This window comes from Ovis aries, chromosome 3 (assembly GCF_016772045.2).
Source record: "Ovis aries strain OAR_USU_Benz2616 breed Rambouillet chromosome 3, ARS-UI_Ramb_v3.0, whole genome shotgun sequence".
Lineage (NCBI taxonomy): Eukaryota > Metazoa > Chordata > Mammalia > Artiodactyla > Bovidae > Ovis > Ovis aries.
This window is the reverse complement of record NC_056056.1, coordinates 213,379-238,481: the sequence shown is the minus strand read 5'-3', so window position 1 is coordinate 238,481 and position 25,103 is coordinate 213,379. Positions and strand designations below refer to the sequence as shown.

Genomic DNA, 25,103 nt, shown 5'->3' with positions numbered 1-25,103 from the left:
AGTGAGCTGGAAGGCAGCCTGTGGAGCTACTTGCACACCGCATATCTGATTGCTGATTAATATCTACAACATTTGAGGAACTCCTATAACTCAGCAAAAAAACAAACCCCAAGTAACCCAATTAAAAATGGGCAAAGGCTCTGAACGTCTCTCTACAGACAATACAGAAACAGCCAACAAGCACACAGGAAGCTGTTCATCGTCACTAAGAATCAGGGATGCAGAGCGAAGCCACAGTGCACCATCGCAGCTGCCGGAAGGGCGAGCTCGGCGCGCGGCAGTCCGTGGGGTCACAGAGTCGGACACGACAGCAGCTGAACAGCAGCAAGAGTGGCTATCAAAACGCCAAGACGCAGCGAGTGTCGGTGAGGACGTGGCCAGAGGGGACCCTCGAGCACTGCCGGTGGAGATGCACATTGGTGCACTACTACAGAAAACATATAGAGACACCTCAGGAAAGTAAGCGTGGGGCCACCGTGAGACCCAGCAGTTTCACTTCCAGGTATTTATCCAGAGGCAACCAGGACCTCGACGGAGAAGGCAATGGCAGCCCACTCCCGTGTTCTTGCCTGGAGAGTCCCAGGACGGGGGAGCCTGGTGGGCTGCTGTCTGTGGGGTCACACAGAGTCGGACACGACTGAGGCGACTCAGCAGCAGCAGCAGCGGCAGCCAGGGCCTCGAGGCGGTGTCCCCGTGTTCACTGCAGCATCAGTCACAGCAGCCAAGACGTGGGAGCAGCCTGAGTGCCCGTCGATGGGTGCCTGGACAAAGGAGTGAGATGCATAGACACACACACCGAAATACGTGGAGTACGTTCAGCCATAGAAAGAAGGAATCCCTGTTATTCGTGGCAACATGGATGCAGCTTGAGGGTATTGTGCCGAGTGAAGAAAGTAAGACAGAGAGACGAATGCTCTGTGACCTCCATGACGGCCAGACATCAAAAAGCTGGACTCAGGGCAGAGTGGTGGTTGTCAGGGGCTGGGGAGTGGAGAAAATGGGGAAACTTTGGTCAAAGAACACACTGCGGCTGTAAGTTCTGAGGATCTTGTGCACCGTGTGGGTGGCTACAGTCAACAATACTGCGTTGGGACCTTGAAAGCTGACAGCAGATCTGGAGCCTTCTCACTCCAAAGCAAGCAGACAGTCAGCGTGCGGTGACGGGCGGCGGTGAGCCAGCTGACCTTACTGCGTCACTCCCGATGCCTGTGTGCGTGCGTCAGATCGTCACGTCATGCGCCCAAACCCACACAGTGTTGCATGTCAACTGCATCTCGGTGAAGCTGGGGGAAGAGAGGGGAGGGAGTTGAAGTGCGCCAGAGGGGAAGGTGGGCAAGGGCCCTGCCGCCTTCTGGGAGTGGGGGCCCAGCTTGGAGGACAGTGGAGCCTGGTTGCAAAGCCATTGCCAGCACGTGGCAGGAACGACCTGGCCCCTGAGGACCTCTTGGGGGGTGGTGGCTGCACCCTCTGCCTGGCATGTGAAATTCTGCAGTGCTGGCGCCTTGTGGGGCATCCCCGAGGGTTCCAGGTGAGCAGGATGGGGAAGGGGCCCCAGGCCCCTGCCAGGAAGGGTGGAGGCGGGCAGGAGACCCCGAGTCACAGGCCACAGGCGGGACAAGTGTGCTTGAGCCTGGAGTGAGCAGTCGCTCAGCCTGGCCCCGACTCCCTCCCGCCCCCGCGGCCGCAGCAGTGGGCCCTTCTCCCTCCCCCGGGTGGACCTTCACATCCACTCCTCCACCATCCAACCTCAATGCGCCTGCTCAGTCTCAGCTCAGATCTGGCCTCCAATTTCACTGAGAAGATAGATCACAACCCAGAAGCAGCCCCCTCCCATGCCCCCACTAACCAACCAGCCTGCTGTCCCTGCAGTAAGTCCCATTTGCTCTTCTGCTCAGGAGTGGCTGTCTCACCTCCAACAGCCCCAGAAAGCATGGCACAGCCTTTCTGTTGAACCGGAACTTGTCTTTCTTTTGAGCCGTTCCAGCCAGCGCACGAAGTCCAGTAACACCCGCTCCCCAAATAACCCACAAAGCAGCGGCTCCACGTCTGCTGCTTTGGGGGAAACCCACTGAGCTGGCTGTGTCCACCTGTTGGATCATGTCCTCATGAGCTGGCTGTGTCCACCTGTTGGATCACGTCCTCATGAGCTGGCTGTGTCCACCTGTTGGATCACGTCCTCATGAGCTGGCTGTGTCCACCTGTTTGATCACGTCCTCATGAGCTGGCTGTGTCCACCTGTTGGATCACGTCCTCATGAGCCGCCGTCTTTCATTCACTCCACTCAGGCTGTTTCCCATTTCTCCTGGGAAATGCGTTTCTCAAGGGAACAGACACCTCTGTCTTTCATGCCAAGGAAAGTCAGCTGCCCGGATCTCTCTACAGCACTTGGCCGATAACTGTGACTTCTCAGTGGACACTGCCCCACTCACGGCCCTGGGACACTGGACTCTGCGTTCCTCCCCTCCGAGGGCTCTGGGGCTCCTTCTGGCTCCCTTTGATCTGCTCCATCTTGCTGAGCACCCCAGGGGCCCCATCTCTCTATCAGCATTACTCCCTCCATGATGACGGCTTTGATTCAGGCAGGGATGTGGCAGGTGGCACGTTTGAGGGACCGACTACCATGAGTCACGCAGGGTGCAGTGAAACCTCAAGGGAAAGCACTGATAACCCCAGGCATTGGCGTCACCCTCGGCAGGAACAAGGGGCAGGAGTGGAAACCTGGGCCTGGAGAGAGAAAAGGAGGGGAGGGGGTGCCTGGCAGGAGAGGGCCCTCAGCTGGGGCCTAAAGCCCAGCCCAGGTGGCCAGTGGAGGGGCAGGGGGAACGGACTCTGACCTCGCTTTTTCCTGCCTCCAGCTGCCCATGGTGCTCAACACTGGCCAAGCAGCACCAAGAGCCGGAGGCCAAGGGAATGAGCTCTGTGGTCTACATGCAACCAGGAAGGGCCCTGGAGGTCTTCCCAGGGACAGACCACCTTGGGTCCCCCGTCTCTTGTTTGTAGGAAAGCTTCCGTCTCCTAGGCCTTCTCTGATATCCAGAAAAGCAAATTTAATCAGATAAGTGAGAAAATGCCAAAAGAAGGGAGCAGGCCAGGGAGACAGCAATTTAGTCACAGAACAAAGTCGAGGCCCTTTCGCTCCTCCTCAGGGGCTGTAGATAACACCCTGAGCCATGTCCTTGGGTTGCTTGCAGGCACTGAAACCCCTGCCAGGTGGAGAGGCTAACTGACTGCTGCCTGTCGGCACGAAGACCCCACAACAATTGGAACCAGAAGGTTCATGATGCTAATTCCCAAAATACCACCTGGTTATCTCACCACCAACCAACCAGGAGTGTGTACAAGCTGCTCACACACGCTGAGACCCTTGCCCTTCGTCCTGCCTTTAAAACTCCTTCCCTGAGAGCCTTTGTGGATCTGGGGTCTTTGAGCCTGAGCTTCCTTGTTGGGCCCCATCCCAGACACCTTGCAATAACCGCTGCACTTTGCTTCACCACAGCCCGCTGTTAGTAGGCTGACTTTCCTGCCTGCAGCCGAGCTGACCCAGGTTTGGCTTGGTAACAGCACACAGCACAGAGCAAAGTGGGCGGGGTGGAGGGTGAGGGGCAGACAGGATTCTCCACGTGGCGTCCAGAGTCCCATTTCAGCTGTGACCTCTCCTCTGAGCTTCCGTCACGATATCCGACACAGCCTCTCCACTTCTGTGTGAAATACAGAGCCCCGTGACCAGCAATCCCGTCTCGGCAAAGAGCATCAGTCGGCAGTTCTCTTTCACATCTCACGATGGACACAGCAGCCCTTCAGTCAGCTCTGCAGGGGACCACTGGGCGCCACACCCCTCTCTGGGCTTCCGTGAGAATCTCCAGGCCGGCATCCCCTCTCTCTCTGTGACAGGCCTTCCCCCAACTCCCAGCGGAGTGAGCCCTGGCGTTCCTTGGAGCTACATCTCCCCACCTCCGTGGGTGGTGGGGGTCCGGGTTCTCACTGCCGTACTTTTTACTTGCCCACCCTCTTGAAGCCAGGAGTGGTACATGGCCCTGGTCTGCCCAGTGAAGTTTGAAGATAAATTTTCTGGGGAGCCTCTGAGAGAACTTTCCTTTGTTATAAAACAATATCATTTGTTTGAAATGTATGTCCTGACAGATGGCCAATAGGCACATGAAGAGATACTCAGCAACGCTACTTATTGGAAAAATGAAACCCAGAACAAGTGAGGTACCACCACACACCAGTCAGAAAATCCACAAATAACAAGTGCTGGGGAGGGTATGGAAAAAAGAGCCCTCCTACACTGTTGGCGGGAATGTGAGTTGGTGCAGCCACTGGAAAGCAGTCTGGGGCGTCCTCAAAACACTGGGGACAGCTGCGCACGGTCCAGCAATCCTGTTCCTGGATATATTCCCCAAGCCTCTGATCTGAAAAGAGACACGCAGCCCTGCATTCATAGCAGCACTGTTCCCAACAGGCAGGACAGGGAAGCAACCTGGATGTCCATGGACAGGTGCACGGAGAAAGAGGACGTGGCACGCATACACGGTGGAATACTGGTTGTTGCTGTTCACTTGATCAGTTGTGTCTGACTCTTTGCGACCCCATGGACTGCAGCGTGCCAGGCCTCCCTGTCCATCCGTGTCCCCTGGACTTTGCTCAAACTCATGTCCATGGACTCGGTGATGCCATCCAACCATCTCATCCTCTGTTGTCCCCGTCTCCTCCCGCCTTCAATCTTTCCCAGCATCAGGGTCTTTTCCAAGGAATCAGCTCTTCGCATCAGGTGACCAAAGTATTGGAGCCTCAGCTTCAGTATCAGTCCCTCCAACGAATATGCTGGGTTGATTTCTTTTAGGATTGACTGGTTTGCTCTCTTTGCGGTCCAAGGGATTCTCAAGAGCCTTCTCCAGCACCACAAAAGGGATCAATTCTTCGGCACTCAGCTTTCTCTATGGTCTGATTCTCACATCCATACATGACTACTGGAAAAACTTTAGCTTTGACTGGAGGGACCCTTCGTCAGCAAAGTAATGTCTTGGTTTCTTAATACGCTGCCTAGGTTGGTCATAGCTTTTCTTCCAAGGAGCAAGCGTCTTTTAATTTCATGGCTGCACTCACCATCTGCAGTGATTTTGGAGCCCACGAAAGTGAGGTCTGTCGGTGTTTCCACTGTTTCCCCGTCTGTCTGCCATGAAGCGACGGCACCAGACGCCGTGGTCTTCATTTTCCGGATGTTGAGTCTTGAAGCCGGCGGCTCTACAGTGGGGATGACGGCGGCTTCCTCCAAGAGGACTTGTGCCACGCGCCACGCCTGCAGCACCGTCCCTGGGCAGGCCACGGCTGGCCCGCGCCTCTGCAGGAGACTTGCAAACACACGCTCAAAGGCAGACCTGGCTCAGTGGCTCGTGAGGGTCCTGCTTCTTCCCCTCTGTCCCGGTGCTCACAAGCTTTTCTTTGTACCCTGCAAGCACCGCTGGTGGGTATGAGGTTTGATTTTAAATGTGATTGTGCCCCTCCCACCGTCTTGCTGCAGCTTCTGCCTTGCCCTTGGTTGTAGGGCGTCTCCTTTCGGTGGGTTCCAGCATTCTCCTGTCAATGGTTGCTCAGCAGCTAGTTGCGGTTCTGGTGTTTTTGCAGGAAAAGATGCGCCCATGCCCTTCTACTCCGCCATCTTGAAACAGAAAATCTAGAGGAATACTACTCAGCCATGAAAACGACGTAGTGCCCCCCGCAGCCTAGAAGTGACCGTGCTGAGCAAGTCAGACAGAGAGAGAGACGCCGCAGAATGTCATTTACATTTGGAATCTGAAATGTGGCATGAAGAAGATACAGTCTCAGAGAGAGCAGATTTGTGGTTGCCAGTGGGGAGGAGGGGAGGAGAGGGATGGATTGGGATTAGCAGATGTGAACTGTTATACAGATATAAATGAATCACTTTGCTATACACCAGAAACCAACACAACTTTATAAATCAACTATAGTTTTTAAAAAAGTCCTTTTTACACGTCTGTTCCTTCCTGTCTGAGATGGTGGTATAAAGACATGATGCCTCGTGCTATGGCAGCCACCTTGGGCTGTGAGGTGACAAGCTTGAGGACAGAAAGTGTGCATGGTGACGTTAGGAGGGAAGAGAGACGGGGGGAATCTGTGTTCCTGAAACGGCGTGCTTTGTGACTTTTGATTAAGTGAGGTTGAAGCTATATTGCACAGTCACTGACACCTGGGAGCTGGGTTGCCCAGGTGATGACACACTGCACCCCTGCAGTCTGCTCCCCACTGAGCAGCCAGAGGGGCCCTTTTAGAGAAGGAGTCAAATGTCCTAACTCTCCTCTGACTTCCCATCACGCTGGAGACAGCAGCTAGAGGCCAGACCTCATCTGCCTGGCCCCGAGGTGCCCTCCCCGAGTCTGCACTCAGCATCCCGTCTCATCTCACATTCGGGTCCGCTCAGGGACCGTTTCCTGAAAGCCGTCCTCCCTGCTCCGATTCTGTCTTCACAGCCTTGCCGCCAGTGCCCTGGTGGTGCTGACTGGCTGTTCCTGCACCGGTGGAAGGGACGCCTGACTTACCGCCTCTGTCGCTGATTCGGGAAAGGCTTCTTCTTTGAACATTGTGAGGTCCAGATGAGCAAACAGTGTGTGAATCCAGGAGAGCAAGGCTGGGCACGAATGAGCCCTGTGTGAGCACTGCCCTTGTGTGAGAACGCCTGCTGCCTGAAGGCAGAGCCGGGAGCGCAGCACCTGGCATCTAACAGTGCTTGGTGGAGATGCTGCCTGAATAGCAAGCTCTCTTTAAATTTTCTGAGGGAACAGTGGAACGCAGGAATCTCTGAATTGAGGTTTGATTCGGTGTGTGCTGACGGGAAGGTCTAGGACACGGCTGAGGGAGGAGAGGCCCAGGAGGGGGCTGTGCACTCTGAAAACCCGAAGCCAGGAGTTGACAGCATCCTCTCTTTTGACACCGAAGACCCTGAAATGAAGGCAGGAGAGAACCTGGGAGTCAACGTCTTCTTGGAAGAGCCCGGTGGTCACAGCGAGGGGGAGGGGAGTGGGCGATGTGGCCGCTGGGAGGAGTGAAGTGTGGAAAACCTGGGGAACGAGGGTCTCCCTCTCCCCGCTTTGGGCGGCAGCATCTCGGAGCCGGCGATGCCTCCGGGGGGGGGGCGGGTGGCGGGGAGGGTGTCGTTTGCGCCGCTCAGCTGGCCGTCGAGGACTCTCAGCCCCGCCCAGCTCCTCGTCTCAGCTGCCCAGGGCAGCATATGGCCAGCTGCTGGCCGGGAGCGACGCGGGAAGCGCGGAGGGCGCACACTCGCCGCTCCCGCGCAGCCGGGAGGACCCGGGGGCCCAGGCGCGGTCCCCAGGGCCGGCGGCTGGACGGGGCTAGGGCACAGGGCGGGGGCGGCCAGCTGGGGGCGGGGCGGGCGCGATCCGGGCGGGCGGGGCGGGCGCGGATTGGCTTGGCGCCGCCACGTGACCGGCCCCATATAGGGCGTGGCGCGGGCGGCGGAGTCGGGTGCGGCGGCTGCCGGCCGGGTGAGGTCTGGTGCGGGTCCGGCGGCTCCGCGGCTGCTCCGCTAGAGCGCAGGGCGCACCTCGCGCCTTCCGATCCCCGCGGGGCCGCCGGGCCGGGGGATGCGCTCAGCGCCCGGGAGCCATGGTCCGCTTCGGGGACGAGCTGGGCGGCCGCTATGGGGGCCCCGGCGGCGGGGAGCGGGCGCGGGGCGGCGGGGCCGGCGTTGCGGGCGGCCCGGGCCCCGGGGGGCTGCAGCCGGGCCAGCGGGTCCTCTACAAGCAGTCGATCGCACAGCGCGCGCGGACCATGGCGCTGTACAACCCCATCCCGGTCAAGCAGAACTGCTTCACCGTCAACCGCTCGCTCTTCGTCTTCAGCGAGGACAACGTCGTCCGCAAATACGCCAAGCGCATCACCGAGTGGCCATATCCTGCCGGGCGCCGGGCCGGGTGGGGGCCCAGGGCCTCCCGAGGTCGCGGGAACGGGGACGGGGCGCGGCTTCCGGCGTCTGCGCCTCGCGGGGTCTGGTGGGGCGGCCTGGGCCGGAGGCCTGGGGGCGGGGGTCCGGCCGCATGCTGCGCCCAGTGGCCATCTTCCCCGGGGCTGGAGGAGGGTGCGCTCTGGGGAGAGGCGCATCGGGTCGCTCGGCGAGGAGGGGGCGGGGCGGATTCCGGGCCCTCTCGGCGCGCCGCGTGTGCGTGCGTGTTTGTGTTTCTCTGTGTCTGTGTGTGGTCGTGGTGGCGGCGGCCGCGGGAGCGGGGTGGGCGCTGGGCGGAGCCCCCTGCCCCTGAGCTCGTCCCTTCTCTCCCTCGATGCCGGCGCAGAGCGCGTGGCCAGCCTGGAGGGCACCCGAGGGCGAATCGGTGTCCGTGTAGGTGTGAGCGCCGGGTGGAGGCGAGCCCGTGCGCGCGCCTGACTGCAGGTGCCTGAGTGTGTGAGGGCAGAGCGTGAACCCAGTGCTGCGCGTGCGTGCGCTCGGGACTCTCAGTACATGGGTATTCACGTGCCTGTCTAGGTACATGTGGCTGCGTGTCTTTCGGTAGGAGTGTGCGCCTGCGCGGGGTCCTTCTGCCGCGTGCGGGGGGCTCACGGCCCCCTCCTTCGGGGAGCGGGCGTCGGGCGGAGCCGCGGAGGGAGCGCTGTCCGTGGTGCTGACGGCCGCGGGGACGTGCTGAGGGGCCGGGAGTCGGGCGGAGCCGCGAAGGGGCGCTGTCCGCGGTGCTGACGGCCGCGGGGACGCGCTGAGGGGCGGACGGCTGCCACTGCGGAGGCGGCCCTCGCGGCGCCCCGAGGATGGGGGAGGATGGGGGAGGATGGGGGAGGATGGGGCCGGGAAGGGTGGGGTGGGCTCCGGACCCGGTCATTCTCAGCCCCTCTGGAGGCGGCCGGGCCCGGCTGCTGCACTGCGCGCTGCCGGTCTTGGCCTCCTCGCCTCTCCTCTTTGGCGCCTCCTGGCCAGTCCTTAACCCACGCACTCCGTTTGAGTACATGATTCTGGCCACCATCATCGCCAACTGTATCGTGCTGGCGCTGGAGCAGCACCTCCCAGACGGAGACAAGACGCCCATGTCTGAGCGGCTGGTGAGTGCTGTGGCGGCGGGGCCTGAGGGCGGGGCGTGCTGTGGCGGCAGCTTGTCTGATTCCGGCGACTCTTCAGGACCCGTGAAGGGGCGGCTCCCTCGGACTGGGTAGTCTGGGAAGCTAACACTTCCCTCAAGGGTCAGGAGGAATGGGGCAGCCCGCCCAGCCCCCGCTGGGGGCCTGTGGCTCGAGGGCGCCCATTTTAGCTAGCAGCTGCTCTGCCCAGTGACACTAGCTCTCCCTACACCTAAGAAGCTAAGAGCTGATGCTGGCACGGGAGAGGGGCCTTCACGGTGGCCCAGGGTCTGGAATGCTGGGCTGCCCCTTTCCCTCCAGGGCTGTGGTGGGCTTTGGCCCAGGTGCAGTCCTGGTTATCTCCCTCTCTGGCTCTGCCTGGGACTCCTTCCCTGTGGGGCCTTTGCTTCCCATGGGATGCACTCCTTCCCAGGCTCTCTTCCCAAACATCCCCAAACATAGTTCTCATCTGCTCCTACCAGGAGCTCCCAGACCCCGTGTTTCCCCTGTTGAAGCACTGAGCCCACAGGAACCAGAGTGCTAGGTCAGGACATCTGGAGGCAAGAGGCAGGGTGCTGCTTGAGGAGGCAAGCCCCATTCTGAAGGTGAGGCTATGTCTTCTAGCCCCCAGCATCCCAGCTGCCCTGGCCCCTCTGCCTGGGCTTGATGTGGGCTCACTGGGGCCTGAGAGACTGAGCTTCAGAGCAGAGAGAAGGAAAAGCACATGCAGGGGCTGGAGGGGGAGCCTGGGGCCCGGCTGGAGAGTGCTGCAGTCCTGGGGTCCCCAAAGAAGGAGACACTCCAGAGGCTGAACCCTTTTATCCACATTCTGGTGAGCGACTGCTCTTCCGTACTTCTTTCCTTTACTTCAGCAGAGATAAGCATCGATGAAGCAGAGCCTGTTCTGTGCTCGGCTTTGGCCTTGAACTTCAGGCCAAGGGGCGAAGCAGAGGAGACAGAGTAGGCTGCCCTGGGGGTGCTCTGCTTTGGGTGGGCACCGCGAGAAGGCAAAGAAGTGACAGCCAGGGTGGCCAGCCGAGAGGTGGGGGTTCTTGGGTCGGCTGTTTCTGCAGGCACAAGAATGGCTGAGGGGTTTCATTCGTGGGTTTGCATGGGGAGGGTTGTGAAGGGCATCCTGACAGAGTGGAGGGTGGTCCCCGTGGGTGACTCCTGCCCAGACATGGAGCTGGACAGGCTCACTCGCCCTCTTTGTGCCCCAGGTTCCTGCCGGTGGGGGGGCCCCTGACCTGCTGTAGGCTTGGTGGTGGTGCCCATTCTGAAAGCTGGAGAAGAGGGTGAAAGTCAGAGGAAACTGGGGTTTCTGGTAGGGAGCCTCGAATGCCAGGCCACAGGGCGTGGCAGGGGTGGGGCCAGAGGGAAGCAGGCGGGGGTGGCAGGGGCAGGGAGGCCTGTGCACGGCAGTCGGGCTCGGGCCCTCTCCCTGGGGAGCAGGCTTGAGTGGGCCAGCGAGCATTCAGCCTCACACGTGAGGGACAGTTTGCTTTGTGGTAATGGGGTCTGTACACTTGTAAGGGTTGGGGGTTGAGCAGAATGTGCTCACCCCGGCAAGGCCTGGCGGCCCTGAGATGGATGGAGGCTGCACACAGAGGGCCTGAGGAGCCGGCGCAGTGGTGGTCCAAGATCAGGTCTGGAGGCTGGTGTTGCTGCCGGAGGCTGAGAGGGGCTTCGTGGTGCAGAGGTGTCTGCCTTGGGGTGGGGCCTCCACAGCTCTGCTTCCCACCCACCCGTCAACTTCCCACGTGGCCTTTAGCTGGAGCCCCCAGCTCGCAGTCTCATCCCTCCCCCGAGCCAGCCCTTGCCGAGTGTAGTCAGGGGTGGGGCTGGGGGCAAGGGGTCTGGGAAGGGGCCCCACCCCATCTCCTCGTGTTGGCCGGCTCTTCTCCCGCAAGCCCAGAGTTTCTCTGCACATGTTTGCGGGGGCCCCGTGTTTATTCAGGGTCGGTGGTCGGCAGCCTCTTCTCTTGAGGAAAGGGGACCCTCTGGCTAAACCAGACCAGAAGCGTTGGGGAGGGAATATCCTCGTGAGTCAGCATCAGGATGGTAAGATGGGGGAGCTGGGCTATGGTGGACGATCTACTGCCTGGTCCCTGGGGGCAGCAGCCTTTGCTGCACGCTGCTACCAGCAGCCATGGGCCTGGAGGCCGGGCTGAGGGTTCCCCAGGTTGGACGTGAGAGCCCTAGAGGCCAGGCTCCTTGGGGGAGGAGGGCACAGGCAGCCCCACAGGAGTCAGCCTGGCTCTCCCCGCCTGGGCCCGGAGGCCAGCCCTCTCCCTGGCCGAGCAGCCTCTGGGTGGCAGGTCCCACCGTCCTGAGAGCAGGACCTGCCTGCCTCCTCTTTGTCCCCTTCTGGGTCCGTGGTCTGCGCTCAGGCTGTTGCCCTTGCTGGCCCTCCTCCTGCAGTGCCCACTTGGTCCAGCTCATGGGGTCACCTGCACAGAGGCTCTGCCTGCCCCCCACCCCCAGCGTGTGGTGTCCCAGTGCTCCCCAAGTCCCCACAGCCCGTCCTCATGTGCTCGGCACCAGGCGGGCCCGGGCCGTTGGGGTTCTGTGCCCCCCTGTCCCAGTTCTGCTCTCTGTCGTCTCCACCTGGAACTCCTGTCCCCATCACCCAGCTGAATGCCTTGCCCTCCAGAGGCTCCCTGAGGCCCACTGTGCTTGCTTGCCCCAGAACGTGCTTGTTTTGAATATCCAGCAGGTGTGTACTGAGTGAGCAAGTGGGTCCTGGGCTGTGCTCCAGGGAGCTGGGCGTGGTCCCTGCTGTGGTTCCAGCCCAGGGTGGGACCCAGGTCACTTCTGGCTGGAGTCTGGCTCTGCCTCTGACAAGCTGCGAGTCTGTGGCCCAGTTCTTGGCCTCTCTGCGCCTCAGCTCCCCCGCGGATGGGGGGATAGCAGTGCCCAGTGCCTGTGGGGTGGTATAAGAGGGTTGCCCTGGCGATTGCAGGAAGCCCTCACGTGTTGTTATTCACACTATTGCTCACTCTGCAGCAGGGTGTCGGGGGAGGGAGCCCCTCCTCACGTGACTGGGTGTCACTGGCCTTGGGGACAGGGCCACCTGTGCCTTGGGGGCGCCGGGAAGAGAGCACCGAGGCCCGTGCTGAAAGGACCGTCGGGGGTGTCGTGGCAGGGCTGGGGGGCCTTGCTGGCTGCGCCCGGGCAGTGGTGACTTTGCTCTGTGCTTCTAGGACGACACGGAGCCCTACTTCATCGGCATCTTCTGCTTCGAGGCGGGGATCAAGATCGTCGCGCTGGGCTTTGCCTTACACAAGGGCTCCTATCTGCGGAACGGCTGGAACGTCATGGACTTCGTGGTGGTCCTCACGGGGTGGGTGCTGGGCCTGGGTGCCCTGTGCATGGAGCGGGTTTGGGCAGCAGTGTCCACACTGGGGGCCAGTGCCTCTTGGTGGTCCTCACTGGGTGGGTGCTGGCCTGGGTGCCCTGTGCATGGAGCGGGTTTGGGCAGCAGTGTCCACACTGGGGGCCAGTGCCTCTTGGTGGTCCTCACTGGGTGGGTGCTGGCCTGGGTGCCCCGTGCAGGGAGCGGGTTTGGGCAGCAGTGTCCACACTGGGGGCCGGTGCTTCTTGGTGGTCCTCATGGGTGGGTGCTGGTGGACAGGCATTGTTCTTCCCGGGGAAGAGCCTGGCTGTGATCTCGGCTGAGGGGCCGTCGAGGAGATTAGTCCTCGGCCGAGCTTGCTTGCGGAGCTGCTGGTGCTGGGTCAGGTTCGCAGGGCAGGAAGGGCTCTGGGCCTGATTTTGTAAGTCCTGGGCTGCAGCCTGGCCTCTTTCGCCCCGTGACCTGGGGGCACACGTGTGTGTCCGAGTCTCCTGCCTGAAGCGTTCGTGGACAGGTGCTTCTGGCTCTGTGCTTTGGTGAGGCTGTGTCTCTGTAGTCACAGCTTCTGGTTCCAGGAAGGTGCTTAATCAGTGTCCCATCCCCCACTTTCCTTCTCAAATAGACTCTAATAGTTAGCGGCTTGTGTTTCCCAAGCAATCCAGGAGATCCAGAAAGTCACCTGAGGCTGGGCCGGGGAGGGGGAGGAGAGTGGGCAGAAAGCCTCCTCATCACAGGGCCCCCAGCCTTCAGGGCCTCAGTCTCTCCACCTGCCTGATGGTATTCAGGGCTTCTGCCCTGTTCTGAGGTTGAGCTGCCATTGCCCCGGCTCTGGGCTGCCCTCCACCTCTGGCTGGGGTGGGGGTAAGTGCCTGGAGTTTGCTCCAGAAACCTGTTTGCACAGCCCAGGTCCCAGAGGCCCCGCCCCAGGGACTGCAGCCGCTCCTCCTGGAGCTTTGTGGTCCCAGGGAGGCTTGGAGCCCCACTGTGGCCCAGAACTCTCCTTCCAAGGGGCAGGTAGCTGTGGCCAGGGCTCCTGTGCTACTTGTGAGAGTGAACAGACTTGGCTGCATGGCCGCTGGGCTCCCAGTAAGACCCTCGGTGCAAGCCCCCTCAGTCCCCTGCCCCATCCCCGGAGGCCAGCTCTCGGTCTGCTTGGGGTGCTGCTGGTGGCAGCAGCGGTGGCATGACCAGCACAGGCCAGAACCCAGGTGCCTAGCTTTCAGAGGGTCTCTCCCTGGAGATGACCGAGGGGCCGGTGGGCCTCATGCCTCAGCTCCCCTCCTGGTCTTTGCGCCTGTGGCACCAGCCTGTTACCAGCTCTGATCAGATGGGCACTATTGACGCTGGATACCATAGGCTGGGCGACTTCCTAATCTGTGCCATTTTCCCTAGTGACCAAGGAGGGAAGGGGGCAGGGAGCCTTTCGTTGGCAGGCGTGCCATCCTGCCGTGTGGTGCTCACCATCCATACCTGCTGAGGGCAGGCGGCCGCAGGGGCTTGTCCAGAGAGCCCTCTGAGGTCCCACTGATGGGGCGTGGTGGCAAGTGTGGGCCCGTGGAGGGCAGGGTACGCCTTGTAGTCCACTGGGCACTGTGTGGGCTGCCGACAAATGTTACGGGCTGTTTACGTCTCTCTCCTTCTAGGCCCGTGTCCCTGAGGATGAGAACGTCTTATTTTTTAGAGTGTCCCCAGAGCGTAGCTCGGGGCGGGCCCCCAGGAGGGTCAGGGAATGTCTGCTGAATTAATGGGCGACTGAAACTCGGGTGCTCTGTGCTTGAGCCACCTGGGAGCTGGTGAGGGTGGTCGGACCGGCCCCTGGGGATGCTGTCCATGGTGCTGTTTGGGCTGCTGGGAGCATGGCAGGGAGGTCCGCACCAACCCGTTGGCAGGACCCCTGAGTCTTCCAATAAACATATCTGGATTCCAGGTTCAGGGAGCCTGGTCCCCCCATGAGGGCTGGGAGACCTCCAAGGGCAGCTGCTTTCTCTTGCCTGTTGACCACTCTCCTGGGCACAGGAGAGAATAGGATGGCTCACCTTCCGGAGCCCCAGCTGGGGGATCCCAAGGGTCCCAAGACCGTAACTGTGCCCCCAGCCTGGGCTTGGAGATGCTGGCCTCAGTCCATCTGTTTTTCCATCTCTCACTTTCACGTGCGCCCCATCCCTCCCCGCCCTCACTGTGTCTCTGTCTCCCCTTCTTTCTCTCTCTCTCTCCCTTTCTTAATCTCTTGGCCTTTGTCTCCCCATTTCTGAGCTTCTCTGTGTCTCTGCTCTTTTATCTCGTCTTCATCTTCTCTATTTCTTTGCCTCTCGATGTGTCTCCTTTTCAGGAGTTTTGCTTTCTCTCTCTTTCCCTTCCTTTGCCTTTCTCTTTTTGTTTGTTCTGTGCTTCTTGTTTGGGTCGTGAAGTCTCTGCTCTCAGTGTGAGAGGAGGGCTGGGAGCTGGCACCGACGGTTTCCAGGCTCCCTCTCTCTGCACCTTGTCAGCAGGGATTGTTCTGGGCTGGGAGGGAAGCCCCCAGGTGGGGAAGGTGGTCTGTGTGCCATGGGGGCTCGCATGTTGCCCAGAGTCACGTGGGGGAGCTGCTCTCTGCTCTTGTTTGCGGCACCTGGGGACTGGCGATGTGTGTGCACGTGCACGTGTGTGTACACGTGTGTATGCACGCATGCACACACATGCCTGCACTGTGTATGCACACACCCGCACATGTGCACACGCGTGTAGCAGTGCACACACGCGCATCTGTCCCTGCGTGCACGTGCAGACGCACACATGCATTTACACGCGCACACGTGTGCGTGCACTTGTGTGTCTGTTCACGCACGCCCACATGTGTATACACGCGTGCACACATGTGCGTATGTGCACACACGTGCACCCGAGCGCGTGTGTGTGTGCGCACAGCTGTGTGTGCACGCTTGTGGACATGTGTGTGTGTGCACGCGTGTGTGTGCACGCGTGTGTGTGCGCACAGCTGTGTGTGCACGCTTGTGGGCATATGTGTGCGTGTGTGTGTGTGTGCACAGCTGTGTGTGCACGCTTGTGGGCATATGTGTGTGTGTGGTGCATGATAGAACGGGCCCTTGTCTGTTTGGGGGGAGTGCTGGGCCTGGGAAATCCAGAGAAGAGCCTGACCCTCCTGAGCTGAGGAGCCTGAGGGTAGCCATGGGGGCATTGCTCCTCATTACTTTCTTGTTTTTAATTGGGGTTTACTTAATTGGCACTCAGAGGGCTGCAAGCCCCATGGTGAACAGGGAAGGCCATGTTGCCTGGTGAAGCCTGACTTGTCCCCGAGGCCAGCTGGGCTTGCTTCTGCTTCTGGGGCTGGCATGCGGGCATGGGAGGTGCCCTGGATCGGCCTGTGGCCCTACCCTGTGTTGAGGAAGCTTCTTAACCTCATACACTCGCCTGTAAACTGTGCCTGGGCACACCCTTGGCTTTGCTGGGGGAGAGCGATGCAGCGCCCAGTCCTGCCCATGGAGTGGGGGAGGGGCTGTCCTGGCTGAAGTCCCCTGTCTGCACATTTCCGGCCACTTCAGCTGCCCTCGTCTGCTGCTGCCCTGCCCACTGGTCATCCCTTGATTGCTGTTTATTCAGAGTTGGAGCTGAGGACACAGCAGTGAGCAAGACCCCCCGGTCCCTGCTCTGTGGGCTGTGTTCTCAGGGGACCTGGTCTCCCTGGCCCTTCTGTTTCCTCTAGGTGCCCAGAGGCTCAGCAAGGGCAGAAGGCACAGGCTCGTGGCCACATCGTGGGGCCTGGAGGCGGGTGTGCTGTGGAGACCACGCCTCACTGACAGTACAGGCTTCGCGTTCCCACGTAGGAAAGGGGTTGGAGAGAACGCAGTGTGGTCTGGCCGGCTGCGGCTTGGGGTAGGCTCTGTAGTGAGGGGCTGCACCCTCTGTTTGTGTGGTGAGAGGCCACGGCTGACGGTGTCAGTACCAGAACGCAGGTGACAGCTTGAGATAAGACAGGACCCCCACGGCGGGGTCTGGAGAAGGAGCTGTCCGTGGGTGAGCCTGGGGACTCAGAGCTGGTAGGTGGGGCTGGCCAGTGAGGTGGCTGGGGTTGGTGTTTTAGGGAGGAGGGGCACGTCCTTCTCGAGCAGGGGTGCCGGGAGGGTGGGCCGCCGAGTGCAGCGGCAGGCAGCCTGCAGGTGAAGGGTCCTCGCGGATGGCCTGCGCGGAGGCTCCTGCAGGCCCGGAGTGCCTGTGGTGGGCACCCAGGGCAGCTCTTCCACCTTGGGGGAGTTTTTCAGCAAAGCCGGGCAGAGAACTGGGCAGTGGTGGGAGGGAGGGGAGGGGCAGAAGGTTCTGTCAGGCGGGGGCCGCAGCATGGCCCTGGAGCAGGACGGCGGCGGCGCAGCTGAAGTGCCGGAGCGACGTCTGGGTGGACGAGGGCAGCCGGGACCCCGGGGTCCACTCTCACCTCTCTGGGACTGCAGCACACCAGAGCTGGAGCCCAGTGCGTGTGCTGGGTTGTCAGATGAGAAAGCGGGGATGGGCCGAGAGTGTATGCCTGTCAGCTGAGCCTGGCATGGGAAACGGGCGGAGTGCGATGGAGGGATGGGCTTGCGGGCAGAGTGAGTGAGGGCGCCGCAGCACGGCCTCGCGCTTTCTCCTGCGCTCCCCTGGCTGGTCACCTTCCTTTCTCTTCACGTTGACCCTCTGGCTGGCTGCCCATCCCCTCGTTCGTGTGGAAGGTGTCTGTCGAGGGCCCTGGTTGCTAGGGACACAGCAGTAGACCTGGAGCTGCATCTCCCGGGGACACAGGCGACAAGCAGCCCATCCATGTGGGTGTGAAGTGCAGTGACGAGCAGGAAGCTGGGTGGTGGGGGTGAAGTTCCCCTTCGTGGGGTTCAGGAAGGACCTTGAGCAGAGCAGCAGGTGGGAGGGGGTTCAGGGCGTCCTGAACCTGGGAGGGGACAGGGGACAAAGATGCTGGGAGGCCGTGGGGGCCGCTTGGGGCTCTGGGTGCAGGGACTGACCTGGGTGGGGTGCTGACGGTGGGGAGCAGTGCCCAGGAGGAAGTGGTGGGCTGGGGCAGGGCTGGGCTGTGGGGGGCACTGCCGCTCGGCTGTCTTCAGGACACTTGCTGGCACCCTGCGTGTAGCACCCATGCGGCCTGCCTGCCCTACCTGCTGCTGAGCCCACCCCTGCACCTTTGCACTCCCCATCCCCCAGGGAGCCCCCAGACCAGCCTTTGGTCCCAAGGGGTTGATTGCAGCTGGGAATCGGGGCAGGGTCCTCTCAGACCATGAAGACTTGGGCCCAGAGTCCCCTGCCAGTTATGGCTCAGCCTGGAGCTTCCCTTGAGGGGAGGAGAGGTCTGTCCCAGCTCTGGCAGGTATCTCCCTGCAGACAGTTCTAACCACAGCATCTCATTTTACTCCAAATTAAGCTGGGATTTCTTTCCAGGACATGTAATTAGAAGTCAGGGTCTCCTGTCGCTGGCCTGAGCTTCCCGCGTTGCCTAGGGAGGGACGTCTGTGTCCACGCCCTGCCCTGCCTCCTGAGCACCTGGGCTTGGCTGGGGCCGCTGCCGGAGGGCTTGGGAATGTGGTCCCAGGAGGCCGGGCCCTGGGGGATACCGCCCTGGGCAAGGAGGGGTCCAGCAGGTGAGGGCCAAGGTGAGCAGTGGGCCTGTGCCCACGTGTGGGAGCCAAGGGCACTGTGCCTAGCCCCAAGTGCCCAGTGACACTGGGTCTGGAGGCGGACTGACCTCGGCTCATGACCTCAGAGCTCATGTTTGGGGCCGGAGCCGCCTGTGTGGGCTCTTCCTCTGTCCCGTGATGTGGTCCTACAGGCGGGGTCTCTGATGCTGCTCAGGTTGGGGCTTGCTGGACCTTCTCTTCTATCCGCACCTGAGGCTGGGAATTGCTGGGACAGGGGAGGGGCCTGAGTTCTGACCAGTGGCCCCTGGAGCGGCAGAGGGAGGCTGTTGGGGACCCCATCTTTAAACTCTCCCCAGGCAGCATCCCTGAGGCATCGCTGATAATTCAGAACAGGCTTGGCCGCTGTGTCTGCCTGGCTCCCAGGTGCCTGCCTCCTGCCAGTGGCCCCACTGGGCTGCCAGCCCCGTGCTGGCGCCAGAGGCAGGGGTAGGGGGCTCCCTGCCTCCCTCCGTCTGCACCCCCGCCGCTGGGTGTCCGCTGAGGGCGGCTCACTCCACTGCTCGCCTCTCAGTATCTCTTCTCCTGGCTCCCCTCCCCCTTCTTCCTACACTTTAGGGCTCTTCACCCACTCCTGGAGGGCTGTGGGGAGCCAGAGCCAGGCCCTTCCCGACTGACGCCTGCAGATGGCACCCCATGTGCTGAAGGGGAGCCCCCTCCGCCCGGCTCTAAGGGCCTGGTGACCCAGGCAGGACAGGGGCTGCAGGCTGCCGGCCTCGGGCCCGGAGCTCCGCTGTGCTGCACTGCAGGGTCCTGGGTGCTGGGCCCCGGGGTGGTTGCCGCTGGTGCCAGCAGCGTGCTGAGCCCGGCATGCCTCTGTAGAGGCGTGGTCGTGTCCAGCTCTTTGCAACCCTGTGGACTGTAGCTTGCCAGGCTCCTCTGTCCAAGCAGGAATACTGGAGTGGGTTGCCATTTCCTTCTCGGGGGATCTTCCCGACCCAGGGATTGAACCTGGGTCTCCTGCACTGCAGGCAGACGCTTTGCCATCTGAGCTGCCAGGGAGGCCCACCCTCTGCAGAGGTGGCAGGGAGCGGCTGCTCATCTACCCAGGTATCCTGTGCCTGGTGTGCGTGCAGAGGTCACGGGAGGTCAAGTTCATGCCTGGTGGGAGTGGGAGTGCTTGCCTGTGACCAGTGGATGTTTCTGCAGCTGTTCAGGCGGGTGGGGCAGCTGGGCCCTGGCCTCTGCCTTCCTGTTCACCTCCAGGCGCCTCCCCTCACCCCCTTTCACGCTGGCGAGCCCAGAGCTGCAGATTCACAGGCGGTGGGAAGGGCTGCTAATGGAGCCAGCGCCGGTCCCAGTCCCTGGACTGGGACAGGCCGGAGAGCAGGTCCTCCTCGGCTGAGCGGTGGGGGGCTGCTGGGAGGGGCCGCTTCCTCCCCTGCCACAGCCCGTCTGAGTAACACAGACCTGGAACCTGCGGACGCCCCGCAGGCCGCCTGTGCAGGCCCCTGGGTGTCCTGCCTTCACCCGGCTGGCCGCCCCACTGTGCCCCACTTTCTCCAGGTCTCAGCCCCTCCGGGGAGCCCCTCTCGGAGCCCTCGTCATGCCAGCTGGTGGCTCCCTCTCTGCTCCCAGAGTATCAGAGCCCATGCACCTGGGGCTTTCGGCGGGATGGGATGTGGGTCTGTGTTTCTCTGCCTGGCAGCCTCTCTGCCCTGCTCTTGTCCCAGGGGCTTCCCTCCTGGCCGGCTCCACAGGTGGACTTTCCCCGGCAGAACCTTCCCTTTAGCTTGGGTGCTGCACAGATGCCTGAGACGGGGGTCAGGGGCCGAAACAGCAGGTGTTCACTGTCTCACTTTGGAGGCTGGATGTCCAAGATCAAGGTGCCCACCGGGCTGCCTTGGGTGAGGAGTCTTCCCGCCGGTAGGCGGCTGCCTCCCCACTGTGTCTTCCCGGGGTGCTTCTCTGTGTGCAGACACAGGCCTCTGTGTCTCTTCCTGCTCTGTTAAATTAATCCTTTAAATTAAAGCCCATCCTTAGGACCTGGCTTAACCATTTACCTCCCAAGAATCCCATCTCCAGATACAGTCCCACTGGGAGTCAGAGCTTCAACAGAAGAATCTGGGGGAACACAGGTTAGTCTGCAACAGGCTGAGCTCAGACTCCAGGCTCCTCCGATGAGCCTTGGTGCCCCGGTTCCCAGTGCACAGCGAGGGTTGTGGGACTGAAATCCAGCAGGGGAGCGGGAACCCTCCTCGGCCCCCATGGGCGCAGGTAGCACGTGACTGGTCCCGGGCATCCACGTGGCTGCCAGTCTGGGTCTGCGGTGTCTGTGGTGTGCTGGGCCCAGGTGAGTTGTCTGTAGGTCCTTTCTCACTCCTCATGGTTGGTCACCAGCCTCTGGGGTCTGACGGCAGGGACTGTGGACTGAGGTGGCTGAAGGCAGGGCTGCCCACTCCCCTGGACCCTCTGTAGGCTGGACTGGGGCAGGGGCTGGGTGAGGGCACTGCGGAGCCCATGGGGGGTCAGAGGGTGTCCTGGGTGTCATGCAGCCTCCTGTCTGAGGGTGGGCATCCCCGAGGGGGCCTCCAGCACCACCCGCCCTCTCTGCCTGCGGCCCCTCCCCACACCTGCTGCCTGGGACCCTGGTTCTGCGAGTGCTGTGTGGGGGCAGGGAATGGGCAGGAAGTGAGAGCGCCCTTCTTGCCATCTCCTGATCAGTCCTGGGGCCTGGTGTTTCCACTGTCCAGCCCTGCAGCACAGTGACACAGGGGCGCAGCCTGGGCACGAGCGAGACCCCTGTGTGGCCAGGGTCTCGTCACCGTGAGGTGGCTCCTTCCATGGGGTGAGGCCCCCTGGGGTGGTGCGCCCATTTCTGTGCTGCTTTGGGCCCCTGGCCTGGCAAGTGGGCAACGTGGGTGCAGAGCCCTCTGGCGAAACACCAAGCAGGTGGGGCTAGAAGGGCGAGCAGACCAGGAGGGGAGAACGGAAGCTCGAAGCTGGCTCTTCCGTGAAGTCTCCTGGGTACTGGCTGCTGTTCTAATGTGATCGTCCCATGACCTTCCTGAGCCGGATACTACTGCTAACATCCCCTCGTGAAAAATGAAATGTCTTGTCTTGAGCTCATCACAGGTTTGCAGTATACACAGAGGGTGCTGAGGGTGCGTAGCGTGACCCCACAACCGGAGCGTGACCCCGGCCCAGTGAGGACACAGAAACTCCATCCCCAGCAGGACCCGCCCTGTCGCCCTCCTGTGCCTGCTCCCACTGCCTCCGGCCTCACTGCCCCTTAATCCCTGACGAGCGTGATGCAGAAGCCGTGTCCATCGCCTTGTCGCCTCGCAAGCATTGAACACTGGTTAATGGAGCCGTGCCTTTGGGGCTGGCTCTGCTCGCCAGGGTGGCTCTCTGAGGCTGTCGCGCACGTCTGCACTTTGGTCCTCGTCACTGCCCATTGTCTCCCTGACATTTCGTGGTGGTTTTGATTTGCATTCCCCTAATGTCCATTGACAGGAGAAGGCGACGGCACCCACTCCAGTGCTCTCGCCTGGAGAACCCCGGGGACGGAGGAGCCTGGGGGGCTGCAGTCCATGGGGTCGGTAGGAGTCGGACACGACTGAGCGACTTCACTTTCACTTTTCACTTTCATGCATTGGAGAGGGGAATGGCACCCACTCCAGTGCTCTCGCCTGGAGAACCCCACGGGCGGAGGAGCCTGGGGGGCTGCAGTCCATGGGGTCGGTAGGAGTCGGACACGACTGAGCGACTTCACTTTCACTTTTCACTTTCATGCACTGGAGAGGGGAATGGCACCCACTCCAGTGCTCTCGCCTGGAGAACCCCGGGGACGGAGGAGCCTGGGGGGCTGCAGTCCATGGGGTCGCTAGGAGTCGGACACGACTGAGCGACTTCACTTTCACTTTTCACTTTCATGCATTGGAGAGGGGAATGGCACCCACTCCAGTGCTCTCGCCTGGAGAACCCCACGGGCGGAGGAGCCTGGGGGGCTGCAGTCCATGGGGTCGGTAGGAGTCGGACACGACTGAGCGACTTCACTTTCACTTTTCACTTTCATGCATTGGAGAGGGGAATGGCAACCCACTCCAGTGTTCTTGCCTGGAGAATCCCGGGGACGGGGGAGCTTGGTGGGCTGCTGTCTGTGGGGTCGCACAGAGTTGGACACGACTGAAGCGACTTAGTAGCAACAGCAGCAATGGCCACTGATATTGGACATCTTTTCATGGGCTTGTCTGCCATCTGTATCTCCATTTTGGTGAAATGTCAGTTCAGGTATTCTGTTCAGGTTCTAATTACATTGTTAAGTACTAGCTGATTTCCTCCCAATCTGTGGTTAACTATTTTTCATCCTTGTGTGGGGACTTTTGCAGAGCAAAAGCTTTAAATCATAATGAAGTCCAGTTAATCAGTTTTCCCTTTTATAGATAGGGCTTGTGGTTTTGAGTCTAAGAACTCTTTGCCAGACCTACGTCATGAAGATTTTCTCCTGCTTCTTTTCCATGAGAGTTTTATGATTCCATATTTTACACGCCAGTCTGGGGTCTGTTCCTGAGTGTTTGTTTCAGGAGTGAGGCTCCTTTCAGCTGAGATTCTGTTTTGTTAGTTTTCTGCCTGCAGGTAGGTGTCCAGGTGCTCCGGTGCCACTTGCTGAAAAGGCTGTGAAGTGTTTCCACCACTGAAGTGTTCTGATCCTCGGTCAGAAGTCAGCTGGCCGTGTGCACACGGGCCTGCTTCTGTTCCATCCATCTGTGTCCATCTCTCTACCAGATTTACACTGCATTGATTACTAGAACTATTTAAGTCTCAAAACTGGGCAGACTCATTCCCCCCACTTTATTCTTTTTAAAAAACTGTTGTGGCTATTCCAGTTTCTTTGTTTCCATATAAATTTTGGAATAATCTTGTCAATATATATACAAAATCTTCATAGGAGTTGTATAGCATCGGTTTGTTAATTTGCAGAGAATTAGTGTCTTTACTGCGTTGAGTCTTCCAGTCTGTGGACACGGCATGTCTCTTTGTTCACGTGGACCTTACTGGTTTCTTCCCTCTGCATTTTGCCGTTTTTGGGATTCAAGAGCTCTGCATGTTTTGTCAGATTTACATCTAAAAGTTTTCTTTTATTTCTATGTGTGTGCAAATGGTGTAAAACTTAAAATTTCAGCATTCAAATGTCCACTGCTGTTGCTACGTAGAAAAGCAATGCACTTTTTAATGTTGTATTTGTCTTTATTTCTGTAACTGCTGAATGCACTTGTTAGTTTCAGGAGATTTTTTTAAGGATTCTCTGGAGTTGTCTGTGTGGACAAGTGTGCCATTTGCAAGTGGAACGGTCTTTCTTCTTCCCGCCTTCTCGTCCCTTTCCCCTCTTACTGCATCAGCCAGGGCTCCTAGTGCTACGCTGAGGGAGAGCATGGGCACCTTTGCCTCGCTTCCGGGGAGGAAGCATCCATACCCCTCCCGTGAAGCACCGTGTCTGCTGTAGGGTGCTGGTTCCCCCGTTCAGCTGGTAAAGAACTCGCCTGCAGTGCAGGAGACCTCAGTTCGATCCCTGGGTCGGGAAGGCCTGCTAGAGAAAGGATAGGCTGTCCACTCCAGGATTCTGGCCTGGAGAATCCCACAGACGACAGTCCATGGGGTTGCAAAGAGCTGGGCGCTGTCACTTTGCTGTAGGGTTTGGTAGATGCTGTTTATTAAGCTGAGGTGGTTCTTCTCTATTCCTTTTTTCCTGAGAGCTTTTGTCATGAATCAGCTTTCCTCTTGTCAACGTCTGCTGCTGCTGCTGTTAAGTCGCTTCAGTGGTGTCTGACTCTGTGCGACCCCTTAGACGGCAGCCCACCAGGCTCCCCCGTCCCCGGGATGCTCCAGGCGAGAACGCTGGAGTGGGCTGCCGTCTCCTCCACTTGGCAGTGTCAGACTTTATCAAATGTCCTTTCTACCTTGATGTGCTCACGTGACCTTTTCTTCCTCTGCCCGTTAATATGGTGAATTACAGTGATTGGTTTGTGAGTGTTGGACCAGACTTACTTCCTGGAGTGAACGTGGTCATGGTGTGTAATCCCTTCCATATTCTGCTGAATTGCATTTGCTAATACTTTTTAAGGGTGTCTGCATCTGCATTCATGAAGCCATTGATCTGTCGGTTCCTTTTTTGCTTTGTTTTGCTGGTTTTTTTTGGGTAGTCTTTGTATGGCTTTGATATCAGGATAATACAGGCTTCCAAAAATGGATTTGGAAGTGTTTCTTCCCCATTCTATTTTCTGGAAGCCATTGTGTGAAAGTGCTGTGAATTCTTCTTTAAATATTTGGTAGAATTCTACAGTGAATCCAGCTGGCCTAGAGATTTGTCTTTAGGGAGTTTAAATCTTATGGATTCAATTTCCTTAATAGTTACAGGGATATTTGAATTGTCTATTTCCTATTGGGTATGTTGAAGTAGTTTGTATGTTTGTTGAGGACATGATCCATTAAGTCTAAACTGTCGAAATTGTGAGTGTAGAGTTGTTCACTGTGGCCCCTTATCGTTCTCACACGTGCGGCATCTCTAGTGACAGCCCTTGCTTCATTTCTTATGTTGGTAGCTCATATCTTCTCTCTCAGTCTCTCTCTCTTGTGGGAGGTTTGGGTTAGTCTTGCTAGGAGTTTGTCGGTTTTATTGATCTCTTCAAGGAAATAGCTCTTAGTTTCAATAATTAAAATTCTTTTTCAATTTTACTATTTTCTGCCCTTGTTTTTATTACTCTCTGCATTCTGTTTGCTCTGAGTTTGTTTTGCTCTTCTTCTTCTCCGTTCTGGTGGCGGGCTGAGGTCAGTGGGCTGAGGCGTCTCCCTCTCCTCGTGTGTGCACGCGGTGTATTAGGGGCCGAGGTCAGTGGGCTGAGGCGTCTCTCTCGTGTACACGCGGTGTATTAGGGGCGCCTCTCAGCTCTCAGCTTGAGCTGTGTCTCACACATTTCAGTATGTTCAATTTTCAGTTTAATTCAGCTTCGTGTGTTCTTAAACTTTCTCTAGACTTCTCTTTG

General features: G+C 59.5%; 1 protein-coding gene across 1 annotated transcript in view; it reads left to right on the top strand.

The window, feature by feature from the left end:
* Nucleotides 1-7,611: 7,611 nt before the first annotated feature.
* The window catches only part of CACNA1B (calcium voltage-gated channel subunit alpha1 B), a 210,466-nt gene continuing 192,974 nt past the window's right edge, over nt 7,612-25,103 (top strand). Inside the window, exons 1-3 of the mRNA XM_042245300.2 lie at nt 7,612-7,925; nt 8,976-9,081; nt 12,300-12,439. Coding sequence (XP_042101234.1) covers nt 7,642-7,925; nt 8,976-9,081; nt 12,300-12,439 — 530 coding nt within the window. The 5' untranslated portion in view covers nt 7,612-7,641. The remainder of the gene's footprint in view (nt 7,926-8,975; nt 9,082-12,299; nt 12,440-25,103) is intronic.